Genomic DNA, 17,500 nt, shown 5'->3' with positions numbered 1-17,500 from the left:
TACTATGAAGAAGATCAGCTGTACTTTCTTGAAACCAATGCATATGTTTCCAAATATGAAACTACTCCACAGCACTCAATGTAAAACTTCTTGAGCCATTCAGAATACCTCAAAAGAATTACAGCTAATTGTAGTGTCCTCAAATTATCTTAAAAACAATTCATACTGGATAAACAAAAATGAAGGTGAAAATGGCTTTTGTAGCTTTAAGTCATTTATTGAGAGTTATTTGTCACTTTACCCTAAATCCTCTCCATTATTAGTAAAGTGAAGCAAAGCTGGCGTTTTCTGTCTTAATCCTCCTTCTCAGATGCTCAGCTTTTTTTTTTTTTTTTTTAATATCAAGCTGCTAGGTAAACCATTTTCTGAGGAGAAGTTGCAGTTCACTTCATAAACCAGGCAATCTTCAAAGTTGTCATAAGCATATTACAGAAATACACACTACTAGACTGGGGTAGTGTACCTTATTAATATTTCACTTTGGTACAATATACTTGCATTAACTCTCTTAACACAGGTATCATATTGTTTCAAGTCAGAGAACCCGAAACATCGCAACAAAGATTAGACTGAGAACAAAGCCTTGAAAACTACAGCCATTAGTCCTGTCATCCCCTATAAAGTTAATGGGTTGGGAAAATGGTCAAACTTTGGACTAAAAGTTGATATTTAATTGAAAGAAAATGTCTTTTAATTGTAATGGGGATTTTGCATTAGTGTGAACATGAAAAGGTACTAAAGAATCTAATCTAAAGTTATGTATTGATTTCCATCTTAACACTAGTGTAAAATGAAGGAATACTTCTATTTCATAAACAAACTCACCCATTCAGCATCATGACATCTTATTTGTTTTCATGGCACAGAAGACAGACTTGAATGAAAAGAAGAAATACCAAAATATTCTCGGACATTTTTTGCTGGTGTATAGGACAAAAGCCATGACTCTGCTGTAAACCCTGATTGACTCTGCACCAGAATTATCAAAATGTTATATGTCACTTTCACATTTTCCAGGGTTATTTGGTTCAGGAAAGCAAGAACATCTGTAAACCTAGCACTACACTACCTTAATCAAAATGGTTTCAGTGATCATGGATTATAACAGGAGACCTGACATAATGGATGTGCAAAGTGTGCCCACAGAATTAGCATCACTATAGCCTACATAGATGGATGTATTTAGAAAAATATAGTTTTTCTTGAAAAGGAGAATGCTTTAGCTAAATGCATTTAAATTCTTAGTATTAATAATACTTAGCACACTGCATTGAATTTAGGAGATTTCATTTTCTTTTAAATACAAACTTATGTAAATCAGGTTCTTTCAAATCCTATACAGTTTTATCCAATAATAAGCCATTGTTTTGACATTCCACTTAATACACTAATAAACAAAAATTTATCAAGAGTGATACCTACCTAAGACTTGCAAGTCAGTAAAGGTTACTTCATTTAAAAGTGAAAGATGGAGAAGGCATTGCAAATACTTTACAAATAGTATTGCTGTAATTCTATTATAAAAGTTATTGTTATACTGAGTGCTTATGGTCTGCTGTTAAGGTGCTTCTGTAATATACCCTGTAGTTTACCATTTGTAAACACATCTTTCTGATGTTTCTGCCAACATCCTGGCAACAAAGCAGTGCAATTTCAAATGAGCTAATTAACTTAATTGTTGATGAAGCATGAAACAGTTCATTCACCCTGTTAGCTGCACCATGACAACATAAGAGTCTCAGCCCCTGAAGTTACTCATCTATATAAGCCTATCTGTAGCTTTCCATTAAGATCTATTGCATGCCAAATGAGTATGGCTCTTCTAACAAAGACCAGTCCATAATGTACATGGGTAGAAAATCAGTGCTGTTGTTGAAAATTCAAATGAACACAGAAATACTAGTAAATACTTTAAAATTAAAAAAGGGAAAAAATGCAGAAACCCATTGCAGTTTGAAGCTGTAGATGAAAAGAAAGAGCTGTGTATTTTATTTTCTAAATGCTGCGATTTAGATGATAACTGCCTAAAACAAACGTTGAAAGATGAAAACTTTTGACATCACTATTCAGTCCTGAAAGGTGCAAACCCACCTGTTCATAGTGGTTTTTTCCCTATGTATATTGCGCACATACAAGAATAAAAACAAAAATAGATTAGCAAGTGAGAGTTAAATGGTCATGCTTAGTTCCTTGTGCTTTTTTGTTTATACTACACACATTAATTCCCACTTTGCACAAACTATCAGAGTTTAGGATGTGCTTTTTCATACTCCTACTATCCAATATAAAATCTAAAGCATTTCTTCAAATTTTCAGAGGCTCCATTTCAGTAAAGGATAATAAGAGGATTAAAAACTGTGCTACTGAAAGGCCTGCAAAAGTGTTCAAAATGAAAGAAAGGATAACAATTTGACCCTCTGCCAATAGTCTTGATTATTCAGTTGTTTGAAATACACACCAAAAAAAAATCTCTGCTATGGTTTACAGTAAAACTTTGCCATCTTTCTCTCTCCCTGACCTTAAACAATTCTGTAGTAACGAATAAAAATCCACCTACTTTAAAAATTGTCCAAAATCTTCACAAACACTTTCACAGCCAGGCCATTTGCAAACTCCATGACCATAGAGAGTATGTGAGGCCCCAGTCTCCTCATGTGACGAGCTGTAGCAAAAGAATAAGGCATCAGATTCATCTCAAAAGCCATAATCGTTGGAGGCTGCTAGCGCCTGTCAGGTTACGATCAGTGACAAACAGGTCAAAACAGGTCAATTTAGCTCAGAGCAGTCAGAAAAATTTAATCGTTCTATTGAATAGTTCAACTGCCAAGGCTGGATGATGTTCCAATTAGAGAAGAAATAGAGCCAAAGATGACTGTTAATAAAGGACGAAAAAACAAGATGACTGTATAATACCATATGCTAATTATGCCATATGACCTTGGTGTAACATTTACCTATAAATAAAAAATACACTCACAAGTGATCAATTCTGAGAAGAAATACTGAAGACCGACAGTCAGAATTTATGAATATTGTGAATGTTCAAAAAATATTTGAATATTCTACTTAAATGTGTATAAAAATAAAGTTGATTCCATTAATAAATATTTTTGTTCACAAACATTGCTTCCATTAGCTATTTGGCTTCATAAAAATCCCTAGTTGTATTCTGTGTCTTTTTTTGGAACCTCTGCAATAGTTTCATCCATGATAAGTTATCAAAGAAATTCAGGGAATTGTTCTGCATATGTGGGCGTCAGCTACACATCCTGAAGCAAAGAAACATTCTGTGAGATATAACCACAGAAGTACTACTAACTAAAAGTACTACTATAAATGCATTCAGATTTTTAATTAATACAAAATAATGATGGAAAAATGTTCTCACAGTCACATGAGGACAAGAGACATTTAAATCATAGTCTCATAATTTAAATATTAAAATAATTAAATGGAATATTTATTTGAAAAAATTTAGTGCTTATACAAATTAAATTTCGTCTTATATTAAGATCATCTACATCTGACTACACTAATATATTCACTGATAAGTGCTACCGATACTATGTACTCTTGTATGCATTTAATCCATTACATGAAATTAAGGAACAATGAAGAATATCTGTCAATATGTCTGAAAAATGATTTTAACTTTATCCATATAGTGGAATTCCACACTAACACCACAGAAAATTTGTATGAAATATGTCAACTGTGTTACTGTCATGCACAAAAGAAGGAAAAAGCAGTAGTTCTTTTCACAAGCACCAAACGAGAACTTCTTTAATATGCCATTTTGAAGCACTTTTAACATAGAATCTTTGCACTGAATTACTACCTTGAAAACTCATATAGATGTACATTTTCAATGAAACCAGGAGTGTGATTCAACAGTAAGGGCCTGACTGCTAGGTGTGTTAACTCAAATATGAATGAAACTATGCACCTTACAAAATTGTGCCCGCAAATGTGCATTTACAACTCAGCACCAGTCCACTTGATTCTGTGATTTAAGTTCAGGTGCTGTAAAACCACAGGTGGGTAATTTTGTTGTGTCTGCACAATTAGATATTGTTATTGAAAATTATGCCATATTGATAAACAATTCTGAAAAATCAGGTCTACACGGTCTCTTAAGTAACCTGTATTAAGTGTTGTCTTGTGATTGGAAATAATGTGACTTATGATGTTATACAACAGCTTTATGTCAAATGAGAAGCACAGTTGAAATCTCATCAGAATTACCTGTCTCGCCTTGCATTTAGAACTGAAGACTGTCCATTCACTATGGAATGATGAGTTATTGGTGGTGATGCTTTGGAAGTGGTGGAGGAGGTAGTAGAGGAGGAATTGTTAGTAGTGAGGTCTAGCCCTCCGTGTTTAATGCCATTGTCTTCCATACTGTGAACTCCAGTCACTTCTTTCCATAACTGCTGAATCTCAGCAGGACTTAAGCCAGCTATAAAATGAAAGAGAGCCCCACTAATATAACAAAGTAAAGAGTTTCATATAATGAGCTCAGTGTTATTAATGGATTAATGCCAACAATAAAGCTGATCCTGTTTTTCCAGCACAATCGACATGTAGTAAAACATAAATTTGTCTTCAGTTAGAATTCAGGTAATCTAACTATCCTGTCTTGTGTTGTAAACAGTCAATTAAAAATCATCAATTTTACACTTCTGAAAACATAGCTCAAGGATCAAAGAGTGAAAGTTGCAAAGAACTTGCAACTACCTCTTAAAAAAAACCCCAACCCTAAATTTACTTCAAACAAGATTTTTGTTGTCTGCTTACTCAATTTCTTGACATGCAAACATAACTCAATACATCTACAGTTAACTTAGGTTTCATAATTCTTCTTAATCAAACATATAACGGAAAACAGAAAAACATATTACACCAAGCATTCAAACACTGCTAATCTCTTAAACACTTAACAAGAGATGGATAAAGGGGAAGAAGACTGGAGGGAGAAAAATCAGAAGAGAAAAATTAAATAATCTATGAGATCAAAACAGGTTTAACATTTTATCAGAATGTATCTGACCTTAATTAATGACAGTCATGTATTCACTAATTCTTTGTAATATTTACAAAAAATATTCCATTTAAAAATACGTCCTAAGAGGCAAACCCAAAGACAATGTTTAGAAGAACAAAACCAACAAAAACTACAGTGCTGAGCTACATACTTGTGACGACTTGAGTTTTTCAGTACCAGCCAACTAGAAAACTAGCAGCACTTGGATTTCACAGATTTTACAGAATATTCTGAGTTGGAAGGGACCCACAAGAATCACTGAGTCCAATTCTTAAGTGCACGGCCTATACAGGAATCAAACTCACGACCTTGGAGTTATTAGCGAAATTGGCCCATTTACAAGTCTCTCAACACAGGGAGTGAAATTACATGTAGTGTAGACCATCAAATTTCTCCACTATATTTCTTTATCCAGCCCTACTGTAGAAAACAAATCAGAGGGTTTGGATAGGAGAAAGGAGACTGTCTTGCCAGTCTTCTGGGGTGACAGGCAGCCACACAAAATTTGAAGAGCTCCTCAAACTTCTCTGCTATATGCACAGTACTATTCTGGAGTCTAGCCACCAGATCTATGCAGACAGAGCTTAAACTTGCTCTCTACTTCACTTTCAGCCTGGAAACTTGTAGTTTCCAGGATTCATCCTAGGCCACAAACAGCAATGTCTTGTTGAAAGTATTCATACATATGTGTTAGGGCTGTCTGGCTCGAGTTTTCATGCAGTCATGGAAACCTCCAGTACAATATGTTTCTGCTTCAAGTAAAGACTCCCAAAACACAGGCAAGAGAAGGGCTGTGAGCATTCTCTTATCTTGCCACAAACATGCAGCTAAGATAGGAAATTCAGATTTTGAAAGATGAAGAGTTCATCAGAAATATATACACCTTATGTCACTGCCAGACTTTGTAAGTTTGACATCTCTCTTTTGAAGAATAGTAAATTAAATGCAAAAAAGAATGTGAAGCTCAGAGAGCTTCTTGGGAAAGATCTGATTTCAGAGCCAGGTTTTTCAGCCTGACAGAGTTTGGTCAAGAGGTATCTTAAAATCTAATACTGTCTTCTGTATCTCATCTCAACTCAAATTAGGTAAGACATGCTCATCATATCTAGATCTGGTGGAATGCAAAACATTCAAAATGCAGATGCAGTCTGAATCAAAATTGTGCTCTATTTATTTTACAAAAGAGCTCAAATTTCTGGTTCTGAAAAGTACTAGAAAGTATATATTCATTCAAACTACTCCCTGAGTATATTTTTGTTTGGTAAACAAGATATAGTAGACAGACGTAAAGACTGGTTTTCACTGTTTGGCAAATCTTTTTATTAGATAATGTTTTATTTTGAGAACATATGAACTCAGACTACTAAAACAGATTAAAAAAAAACTATGAAAAAGCACAGTAATACTTAGTAGCTATGTCACCATGAAGTATAGAAAGCTGTAAAAAAATAGACTAGTAGTTATTTACAGAAATAATTTCTAGAGGTAGTGTGGAAACAAAGTGGTTGGAGGGGATTAATTTTTTTTTTTTTAATGTGAAAGCAGCTCATTTTTAGACTACTGCTTTGTGTCAGGTTTCAATACCTTAGATACCGACCATTGGCAAACTCTGCTAACGGCAAAGCAAAAAAGAGTTGATTGGAATGTAAGTCCTAAACCTGGAGTTCATAACATATTCGTATAGTGAAAAGTTAGGTTTTAAGGAATCAAGCAAAGAAACCAGGCTTTAATTTACTGCATTTGAGAGATGGGTAACGGGATTGATGGTAATACTAGTTGTAATTGTTTAATGAAGGTAAGAAATTACTGTTGAGTTCATGAGGTATGTTCCAGTAACACTGCAAATAAACCATTTTAGTATAGTAAATAACAGTTACCTGCAAATGTAATCAAAAATCAAAATGAAAAGTAATGTATTCATTTAGGTGGCATGATATACACAGTACATTATTTACTTCAAAGTCTTCCTTTCCTCCTGCTGTTGAACAAAATAAACTAATTTTGAACTGAAAAAAAATTAAAACCAAGAATAAACCCACCTGTTTGGATAATCAGAGGGCAAACATATTGTGTCTTGCAGATACAACAGAGAGAAATTTCACTGAAGATTGTAAAACCTGGGGTCCTGGGAGAGCTGAGAAAGAGTCGCCCCATAAGCTGGGTGAATGTAGGAGGGCCAGAGGCAGCTGGGGCAATGGCCTGTCCCATGGGCAGGGGTCTCCTGCCCCTCTGGGCACCTGTTGGGCAGCCCCTTCCACTGCAGGAAGCTATGGATGGAGCTGTGTCTCCAGGCTGCCTAGCTCCCCATGATATTTTTTTTTTTTATCAGAAAGAAATTTCTCTCTAGGCTCAGGCTGGTTAATTTTATCACTTCTTCAGAGCACCCTGAAAGGCTGCCTTTTAGGATAAAAGGATTAAGGGCAGGCATTTAAAACATATAAAGTTAATAAACGGATTGTAATTAATGGTAAATTATGGCAATTTTGTGGTTTCTATGTCTAAGAAAGTCCAAGTCTCTTTTTACAAGAGACTTGTACATTTTACCTATAAAATGGCTGACAGATATTTCAGTCTGGATGTAAAAGTAGGGTAAATTTTAAAGTTTCATAGGTTATGACAACCTTTAAAATATCACACTACATTACAGAGGAAAGGATCAAAAAGAGGACCTAGAGTGGAATAAAAGTTAGGGACTATAATGAAAAGGGCAAATACTGATTTGCTACAAAATTTACAAATAATAAGAATTTGGTAATTTTGAGGTTAGTTTCATAACTCTTTTCACCTCTACCTACTCTATTTTTATGTTTGAATAAATGCTTAATAAATCTATCACTTATAAAAGCCATCCATGCAATTGTTTTTCATTTCCCAACATGGACCAGTCAAAACTTGGGGTCTGGGGGCTTTTTGTTTGGTTGGTTTGTTTGGGGTTTTTCATTGCTGTGATTTAAAATTCTTTGCATTTAACTAGCATCAGTACAGCAATACATGTAAGTAACTCAAAGCAAGCCACTGCTTTTGGATACTGCATAGTGAAGACCTTGTCACAAAATAGATGCTAAAACACCTATTGCATCTTATTTGCGATACTTGGCCAACAAGAAAACATGGTAAACATTCCTGTTCTTTAAAGGCAGGAGCTATACTTGAAGAAAATACTGTTTATTCCTGCAAACCTAACAGGCGTAGTTTTAGGTTGCACCTTTTTACACCTTTTCACACTAAAAAATAAAAACCCCATACTCTCTTTGGCCATAATAATTTGTGGTTTATGGGACTGTTTATGACCAATAACTTATAAACTTGAATCCTTGTGTATTACTTTCAGTGTTCTAGTCATCCACATAACTCAGCAATCTGAATGGATGCATATAAAAATATTTGTTACACATACATAAATCTTTCTATGTAACATATTTTATCTTTTGCAGCACAACAGATGGAGAAAAACATCCTTTTACCACATCTAGTGTGTATTATCTTGATTCAATTCTGAAGTTTAATTTAAAAATGGAAGAATTAAATACTTGTCTGGAATTCATTATAACTAAAAAATATCAAGGCAAAAGAAAAAATATATTAATTTACTTTAACAACAACAACAATCCATATTTATATAAACTGTAAAATATTTCATTATTTCTTTTTTCTTTACTATAAATCTTTTTTTGTCATGACTTCAGTTGGACTTAATTCTTTGAGTAAAAGAAAGCTCCTAAAAAGAACTGTTTACTAGTTCTAAAAACTATTTTAAAAGCTATTATTTTTTCTATGTTTTTATTCTAGAAGTGGATGAATGAGTGTTGCATTAAACTAATGAATATCAGTGCAATTGGGTAGGAGTGCTGAGGGAAATCTGTGGGGATTGCTTAATGTGAGAGAAAACCTGAGGAATTCCTCTTGCAACAGATGGCACAAGAGGAGATTGCAAAAGGTAAAGCTGTACGGAGGGAATTGCTTTTTTCCATTCAGGTCTAGTGTGACTTTGTGCAAAAAGAAACCAGCATTACCAGTCTCACATGTCCAAATTCATGAATGAACTCATCTCCCCACTGCTATTCACAAAAAATAATATTGTAGTAGGACTCTTTTTCATCCTGGTTTTTATGACTGTGGATATGCTTGTGTCATAGCTTTTTCATACAACACAACGTATGAAATTAACACATTTATTTGGAATCTCTGATTTTCTGGTGGGGGGTTTTTTTGTTTGTTGGTTTGGTTTTTTGTTTTGTTTTGTTTGCTTGTTTTGGTTTGGTCTGATTGGGGTTTTTTTGTATACCTTGTTTTGTACATACTGAGTACTCTGGTTTTGCTCATCTATTTCCGAAGCTTCGATTTCAAAACAGTTATCTGGTGGAGGAGCTAATTACATGCATAAAGACCAATTAAAAATAATGTTACCTGTCATGAACACAGTCTAAACAATGCTTATTTCAGGACTGGGGCACCAGAGATCAGATTATTGTGTAATTTTTATGACAGGCATTTAGCTCAACTCTCTATGGTAAAACAAACAGAAACACATACCTTGCAGGTTATAGACAGAGTCATTAGATGGGAAGACTTTGACTTTATCTTAAAATGTAAGCAGTATTTATCTCCAAGTTAATTTACTTTACAAAAGTGTGTGCCCTATTTTCTTTCAGGTAGTACAGTTTGAGCTCATTTTCAGCACTGAGAAATCCTGATCAAAGCAAAAAAGGAATTTTTTTTTTTCAGAAAGTCTTTACTGTTATTTGTCAGTCATAGTTCATTGCTATTGGAATCACCATCTTCAAAACTTGTTGTCATATTTAACCTATTTCATACAAAGGAATAGCAAAGAAAATGAATGCTAAGGCTTGTCCCTAAATTCTCTTGTCATAAATTGAAGATTCAAAGTGCTTTTCAATGCCAGACACTTTACCTTCTTGCAAGAAAAAGAAAAAAACTTTGATTTTTTTAAATGGCTTTAATATCACTGTCTGAAGTATTTTATATCTGCTTATATTCCACAAAATCACATTTCAGTGATTCCAGAGAAAAGCAACAATTCTTGAATTGTGATGCTATTAGAAATTATTTTCAGCATATAAGGTCAATAAATATGCACCTTCCATCTGGAAAAAAAAACACTAAAAAAGCTGCTTTTCTTCATAAAAGTATGCTGCAAAATTTATCAGCTTCCAGAAAATTTGGTAATATCATAAAGCTTCAATTACAAAGTATGTTTAAGTATCATAACAGGAAACTTCTGAAGTTCAGATGCAAATAGAATGGTTAAAAAGTTGTGAATTTATAAATTACTCCAATCACATATTATTCAAATACCTTGTGGCAGAGACTGGACAGGAAGAGCAGACTGGCCAGGTGGGATAGAAATGAGTCCCTGACGCTGAAGGTTCAGCAGATGTTGCTGCTGCTGAAGTTGTTGCATCTGGAGGAGCTGCTGCTGGAAGACAAGCTGCTGCGCTGCCAACTGCTGCTGCTGCTGCTGCTACAAAGAAAAAGAAAAAGGAAATGCAGCAGAAAAAGTAAAGTGTATAGTAAAGGCTAGAAAGCCAAAACCATAAAATCAACCTCTTTCTCTTTAATCTAAGTTATTAAATAATAATGCTATTTGTAGAATACTCAGGCAGTGAAAGCATTTGAAATTTTCTATTATACTCATTCAAGCTATTAGGTGTTAGGGAAAATGGCAACATACACTTAATGACATGCTAAAGAAAAGGGTCAAGAGAAGTATATAACAACTGATTCAAACAAAAAAAAAAAGCTCAGCTCATGGAAGATGATAACAAATTTATCTATGCTAAAAGTGTAACTTTTAACAGCAGCCTGTGATTTGAAGGCACTCTTGTTTTTCCAGTTGACTAAGTTTGGTTGGCAGTGGCCCATGAACATGGTCTCCAGTGATCTGTTAGTAAACTGGGATGTAGCCTTCCTTTCACTGGCCTGTTAGCTTGCTCCCTTTTCTTGTTGGAATATATTACAAGGAGCACGGCATTCAAGGCAATGAAGTGCCCTATTATGGAGCAAAAGTATAGGTTCCAATTTTGTGAGGCATTTCAAGACAAACTTGAGTCTACAAAGACTCAGGAGGGTATGAGAAGGCAGTCACACTTCAGAAAAAGACAAGCTGCTGTGGAAGACCTTTCCTTTCTAGTTTAGGGAAAAGAGAAACTTCTGATGCACTCACTGGAAAACAGACTGCATAATGGAGCAAGTCATGTGGATTGCCCAGAGCCTCCGGAGAAATAAGGGAGCAATTTCTATTCTGTAGTTGATGGCTGTCTGAAATTCTATTCACAAATCCAAACAGAAACAAAGCCTCAGGAGGTCACAACTGCTTCCTCGACGTTTGCATAATAGGCAGCTTGAAGACAACGTCTAGGATACCTGCTGATCAATTTAACTACTTCAACGTGTTTTGTTTGTATTATGTTTATATTTGATGCAGTTTGCTGACAAGTGCAAGCTAGGCCTGAGAAACCCACTTGTCAGGTTGATTTATGAGTACATCAAACTGTAACTTTCCACTCGCCACTTCAAACCTACAGTAGCAGTTCATTAATCAGGGGCCTGTGACTTTGAAATCTGTGCTCAGTCGCTCTTTTTCAGCCATGGACTAAATTTGCATGCTCTCTGAGCTGTGCCACTGAGCAAAGTAAGGCTCCTTCCCCAACACAGATTGCCTGTAAATGCAAGATAATCAGTACGGAGTCCACCACACAGCTTGTTCTTTGCACACTCGGATTCATTAGCGAACATTAGACGACAGCAGCACTAGACTGCTCAAATCCTGTGACTCAGAAAGGGGAGCAGGAGAATTATACTAGCCCTGCTATTAAGCCCAGTAAAAACATAAGAACAAATCTTTGATAGTTGCAAAGGAAAAGATCTAAACTGATCTTGTCTTTTCCAAGCTTCTGACAGCTCAGACCAGTATGCATCAGCAAGGGTCTTAGCTCCTACCTCTTTTGCTTGCTTTCCTGGATGCTGTTGCTGCTGTTGCTGCTGCTGCTGCTGCTGCTGTTGTTGCTGTTGCTGCTGCTGCTGCTGCTGCTGTTGTTGCTGCTGTTGTTGCTGCTGCTGCTGCTGTTGCTGCTGCTGCTGCAAAAGCTGAAGATGTAACTGCTCTTGCTGTTTCTTGTAAAACTCTTGTAGTTGTTGCTGAATAAACCATTTTGACTTTAATAAATAAAGGCAAAAGTTTCAAGTATTATAAATCTCCTAAACTCTTCTAGATTGGCATATGGTAGAGTAGCCATTAAGAATCACCTCATAACAAAAAAAAATGTGATTTGAAGAGGCAGATCTACATACATTTTTTTCCAAGGCGGTTCTGAAATTTTCCAATGCAGATTCCAAAATATCCTAAACAGAAGGGTATAGAAAATCTGTATTCTAAAGGGAATGCAAGAGCCAAATTAACTCCTCAAATAACTATACCTAAGTTCCTCACATGTCCTATGTAACACATCAGAAGCTGCACTCATCCACTTGCAAGAAACCTACAAGTCACTAAGGCCAAACAAAACTGTCTGCTTCTGAGGGGAAAAAAGTAATTAATCTGTCAATCTGCTTAGCAGGATGCTGGATTCACAACTGAAGGTGAATTGCCTGTAATGATCATGGTACTGGATATTAAAATGTTTAAACATACAGTTCAGTGATTGAGTTATGACTATGACAAACAGACACATAATTTTCTGTATGACAATTAAGCATGCACCCAAAAATTCACCCTGCGTTACACCAAGGCATGATCATTGACACTATCATTACTGTATGAATAACAAGTTCATGCATTTTTCACCTAACTGACAGATTTTGTACTAAGGAAACAGCAACCTCCTTCCTCTTTTGAGCCTTATCTGGTACCATTTTTTTGTATGAAAAAAATTAAAATAAAAAAATGTTTCCCCTGATGAACAAGTTGTTATGTTCAAATTTCATAACCGCATCCATTTATGTGACTAAAGGGAGCACTACAGTGTTATGAATTTTAAAGCAACAATTATCTGCAACTCTATTTTCACTTCCTTTGGCAGGTCTACAATTAAAATGTGCCTAAGCACTTGAAAATTTGAATATCAATTTGTTTAGTATTTTTAATGCATCTGCCACTGCTGCTGCTGCTTTTAATATAATATTTAATATTTCAAAATACAATTTCACACTTATGCAATTGAAAGAAGAAATTTAAAGACTGAGAAGTTTTGCATTTATTTTCATTCTTTTTTGGTATAATGAACAATGAAATATTACAAAGTAAGACCCATAAAATCTGGCTGACATTTGTGTGAATGCCCTGTGCTAACAGTCCAAAGCAGGTAACCCACATTACCTGCTGCAACATAACTGCTTGCTGCTGCTGGAGAAGTGCTTGAAGCTGCTGCGGAGACAACACTTGCTGCTGGAGAATCTGCTGCATTTGCTGAGGGGTGATCACCTGGGGAGTCATCATGGCCACTGACACAGGCACCTGCACAGGGAAAGAAAGATGTCATCGTCAAACACATTTTACTTTGCCTACACCACAGTTGTAGATCTTTTTTATTTTGTACCAAAGATGGACCATAACTTTTACATAGTATTTATCACTGCAAAGTTCCAGTTTCAGTCAGAATCTGTTATTTTTAGGCCACAGTACTGTGGCATTCTATTTCCAGAAGCATCAGATTTGATCAAGCTTTATGTTTTTCATCTCTCATGTATTCCTGCAAGAAATTTAAGCATTGGCTAGTACAAATGTGTATTTAAAAATAAATGATCACATGGCAGACCTCTCAACACTTCATAATCAATCATCTTATCAAATGTCATAATATTACAAATACAAAAATCTATTGAGCCTGTTTCAAAGGATATGATTAAAACAGACAACAAAATAAGTATCTTAAAGCAGTAAATGTTTTCCACAATAAAGACACTTAGCCTAAATAAAATTTTTGCATAATACAGTTCTTCAGTAGAAGAAAAACCTTCTTGTTCAGCTAGTCTTTTAAGGAGGTCTGACTTATACAGGAATAAAAATGTCATGGACATATTGGAGTACAGAGCAAAGGCTGCCACTTCAGTCACCCAGTCTCTGCAGAGAGAACTGGGTTCTCAGTCACTCCTAACTGAACACTGAAACTTAGGAAGCCTTGGCATGAGATAATTAGCTTGTTCCCTAAACTCAAGAATGCATTTTTGTGTAGATGCTGTTTTGGACATGGTTTTATTTTCCACTTGTTACACACTGAGATCAAGTGTCTGCATATGCATAAACATCCACATACACACATGTTCTCTGGAATATATGTGAGAGCTGGAAAGACGCAGCAAGTATGTGTGGTTCTGTATGTAAGAGAAAAGCCCTGTGGAAGAGCCTAAAGTGTGTGTCGAGCGGTTGTGGCAGACACACAGTGTGAGACCATCGCTCCAGCTAACAAGGATACAGTCAAACAGCTGTCAGCAGGCCAGGTTTTCCACTCGTGAAAAAGCAGTCACTTGCTTGTCTAGGAAAATTCAAATTTTTTTTCTGTATATAATAGCAAGCTAGAATATAAATACTGCTTTGTGAGACGTTGTGGGACATTCCAGTCTTCTGTAAATCAGCAAAAATAATATTATTGTTAATAAATTAAAACATGAGCCAATCTTAAGAGGAAAAACTCTTCTAATGTTTCTATTACTTGAATATACTCTGAAAGACTTTGTATAAATGTAACACTTAGAAGAAAAAAGAAATACAAATCTGCTGAAGTTTACTTTTAAAAGAAATTACTTCATCTAATATTACACTGAATACCACTTTCCACATGATTCATTACAGCATAAACGATGGTTTTAAAACACTGATTAATGAAGAGACAAAGTAAACGTACCAGTCATTACTAAAAAGTCTGATAAACTTCTGCAAACAACAAGTGAATTTTAAGAATAAAAATTCTGAAGGTCTTACTCTAAAATACAAGTGGAGAAGACAAACCGGACTTCCATTCAGAATCAGACGCTTGTGGGAAGGAATTTAAGCTCAGCTATCACTGTACTCCTTCCATAGTCAACAGAATAAAGAAATCCTGAGCCAAGTTTATCTGATTTAGTTTAGGCATCTATTTTAGTATGGAACTAACCCCACTCTTGGTTCACCTGTCTCTCTCCATTGAGTGCAGATTCACTTGAGTAAACACCTAACTTTCAGATGGTTAATGCTGGTTATTACACTTTATGATACCTAAAGGTTTTGTAGCATTGGAAACACCACTTTTCTATACAATAATGTTTTATTTTAAGTTTAGTTATTCCCACAGGCAAGACAAACAGGTTTTTACAACTTTGGGATGCAAGAGCAGAGAGTAAAATTCATTAACCGGAGTCAGTATTCAATTTCCTCTGAAGTGACCAAAATTTCCTTTGTTTATGTGAGACCTGAACTTGCCTTCTTGTAACAATTTCACCTCAGTGATGCTACTCAACTTCCACGTCACACAGATATGAGAAGGCAGAGAGACACTTTCCCAATTAAACCATTACCTTTAACCTCTAAACCCTGCAAGAATTTTTTCTAACACTTACATGCTTACTACTATAAAATATAACAAAATGTGAGGGTGTTGTACACCACTTCTCTTACCTTTACATTCCCTCTGTCTTTCCTGGCTTGTGTATTTTCAAACACACAAGTAAAAGTTTTGATCTAAAGAGAGTGGAAATCAACTTTGTAAGTGGCTCTGATTTGTTCATAGTCTGTGCTAAATAATCTAGCCAGTAAGATGCTTAGCAAGACTCGTGTTGCCACAAGAGTCCTCTATTCCTCAGTCTGAAATACAGATTCCCCTTCTTCAGGCATATTTTTGCTAGCTTTTGTAGTATCTGCTCTGAATCTCCCTGACTGTACGTGCTCTTACTCTTGGAGATGCCTGCTTTGCAGTACACTCTAACAGCTTTTCTCTCAAAATTTGTTTTTCTTGTAATTTTCAACAGTCACTTTTAAGGTGAATAAGCTAAAGTAGAGAACCTAATATACTTGCTTTTCAGGATGACAGACAGAAGAATGAAAAAGTCTGGCAGCCAAGATCATTAGTAAAAATACAGATTTATATAGATAATATTGCCTTTAAAAGAATTTTATCTGATGATCCATATGTGTGTATCATATCTGATACATATATTCTTTCCAACAGATAAAGGACAAGACATTTTGAAAACTGCATGAATTTCACATTAGTAAAACATATTAAGCAAAGATATTTCTCTAATTGTCACTGGATAATATAAATTGGTACATTTCACAGCCTTCAGTGATACACCAGACTGTACTTTACTTACTGGCATAGTGCTACTGTGCTATCTGGTTTGGAAGATTATCCCAAACCTGCTATTTTATGGCCAATTATGTGCACTAGGTATATTTCCTTTGTTTAATGTCTGCGGTTTTGAAGATTTCCAATCTGATTTTACAAAAATGTAGTAGAGAGGCAATCTCTGACTCTTTTTCATATAAATCTCTCAATGTATTGGAAATTAGTTCAGGTAGAGCAACCCAGTGAAAAGATATGGTCCTTCCTTCGAGTGGGCCACAAACTCTCAAAAAATTCTTGGTCAAAGCTCTCATGAAAAACCAAAGTGACAAAGTGAATGTGATTTATGACTGCAACCCATTTGTTACAAGGCATTCTCAAAGAAATTGAACTCCCAACTCTGCCATAAAGATGACTGCTACAGCAGCCCTACAAAGCACAATGGATGGGACAGCCTCTGAAAATCACATAATCTGTTGGCTCCGTGATGGACCCAGATGGAAGGCCCATCGTGTTTGGAAGAGTTTCTCATGTTTTTGATGCAGGCTGTCCACCATTTCTTTGGATCCCATTAAATAAAATTAGAGATATGTAAACAAACAAATTTTTAACACATCTAAAAAGCATTTCAGGTGAGAATGACTGTAGACTGCTTTTTTAATACATGAGAATGTACTAATTAAAACAAAAACTATGACTCAGAATGAAAACATTGATATTGGAAATTAGATACAAGAACATAGCTGCAAAAATGATGACAGAACTTCTTTGAAGATTAAGAAATCTGGATTTCTCCCAGATAAATTTAACAGAGAAATAGTGAATACTAAGATTTTGTATTTAACACCACTCTTTTGTTGTACAATAAAAACTCAGCTTTACCTCTAAAAACGCTTTCCAGGTAAACACTCATTTATTGTTCTTAAGAACTAATTGTTAACAGGAATCATACAAATTTATATTTTTGCATGTTGCTTACAAAAATCATATTCCTAACAGCATAAATAGATGGCAGCATAGGTAGCCTGCACCTGCATTAAACTGTTGCATTTTTTAGAAGCCTTGAAAAACTGTACAGATATTTTCAAGAAATGTTGACCAATCTGACTTTGATTAAAAAAAATATAACCAGTGAAGACACATTATTTTTATTCCAAGTTCCTTTTCTTTTGAAAGTTAG

General features: G+C 35.2%; 1 protein-coding gene across 5 annotated transcripts in view; it reads right to left on the bottom strand.

Annotated features, from left to right (window-relative positions):
• FOXP2 (forkhead box P2) overlaps window positions 1–17,500 on the bottom strand; it is a 344,924-nt gene that overhangs the window by 46,540 nt on the left and 280,884 nt on the right. For all 5 annotated transcript variants that reach the window (XM_018080571.1, XM_018080573.1, XM_008932480.2 and 2 more), the window contains 6 exons: window positions 13,380–13,517; window positions 12,005–12,202; window positions 11,429–11,431; window positions 10,361–10,526; window positions 4,246–4,459; window positions 2,558–2,662 (listed from right to left, as the gene is read on the bottom strand). In XM_018080571.1, the coding sequence (XP_017936060.1) occupies window positions 2,558–2,662; window positions 4,246–4,459; window positions 10,361–10,526; window positions 11,429–11,431; window positions 12,005–12,202; window positions 13,380–13,517 (824 nt within the window). The remainder of the gene's footprint in view (window positions 1–2,557; window positions 2,663–4,245; window positions 4,460–10,360; window positions 10,527–11,428; window positions 11,432–12,004; window positions 12,203–13,379; window positions 13,518–17,500) is intronic.

The sequence above is a fragment of the Manacus vitellinus genome, unplaced genomic scaffold (genome assembly GCF_001715985.3).
Source record: "Manacus vitellinus isolate BGI_N305 unplaced genomic scaffold, ASM171598v3 scaffold_5_pilon, whole genome shotgun sequence".
Taxonomy (NCBI): Eukaryota; Metazoa; Chordata; class Aves; order Passeriformes; family Pipridae; genus Manacus; species Manacus vitellinus.
The sequence above is the reverse complement of the archived record's forward strand: the minus strand, read 5'-3'. Positions and strand labels throughout refer to the sequence as shown.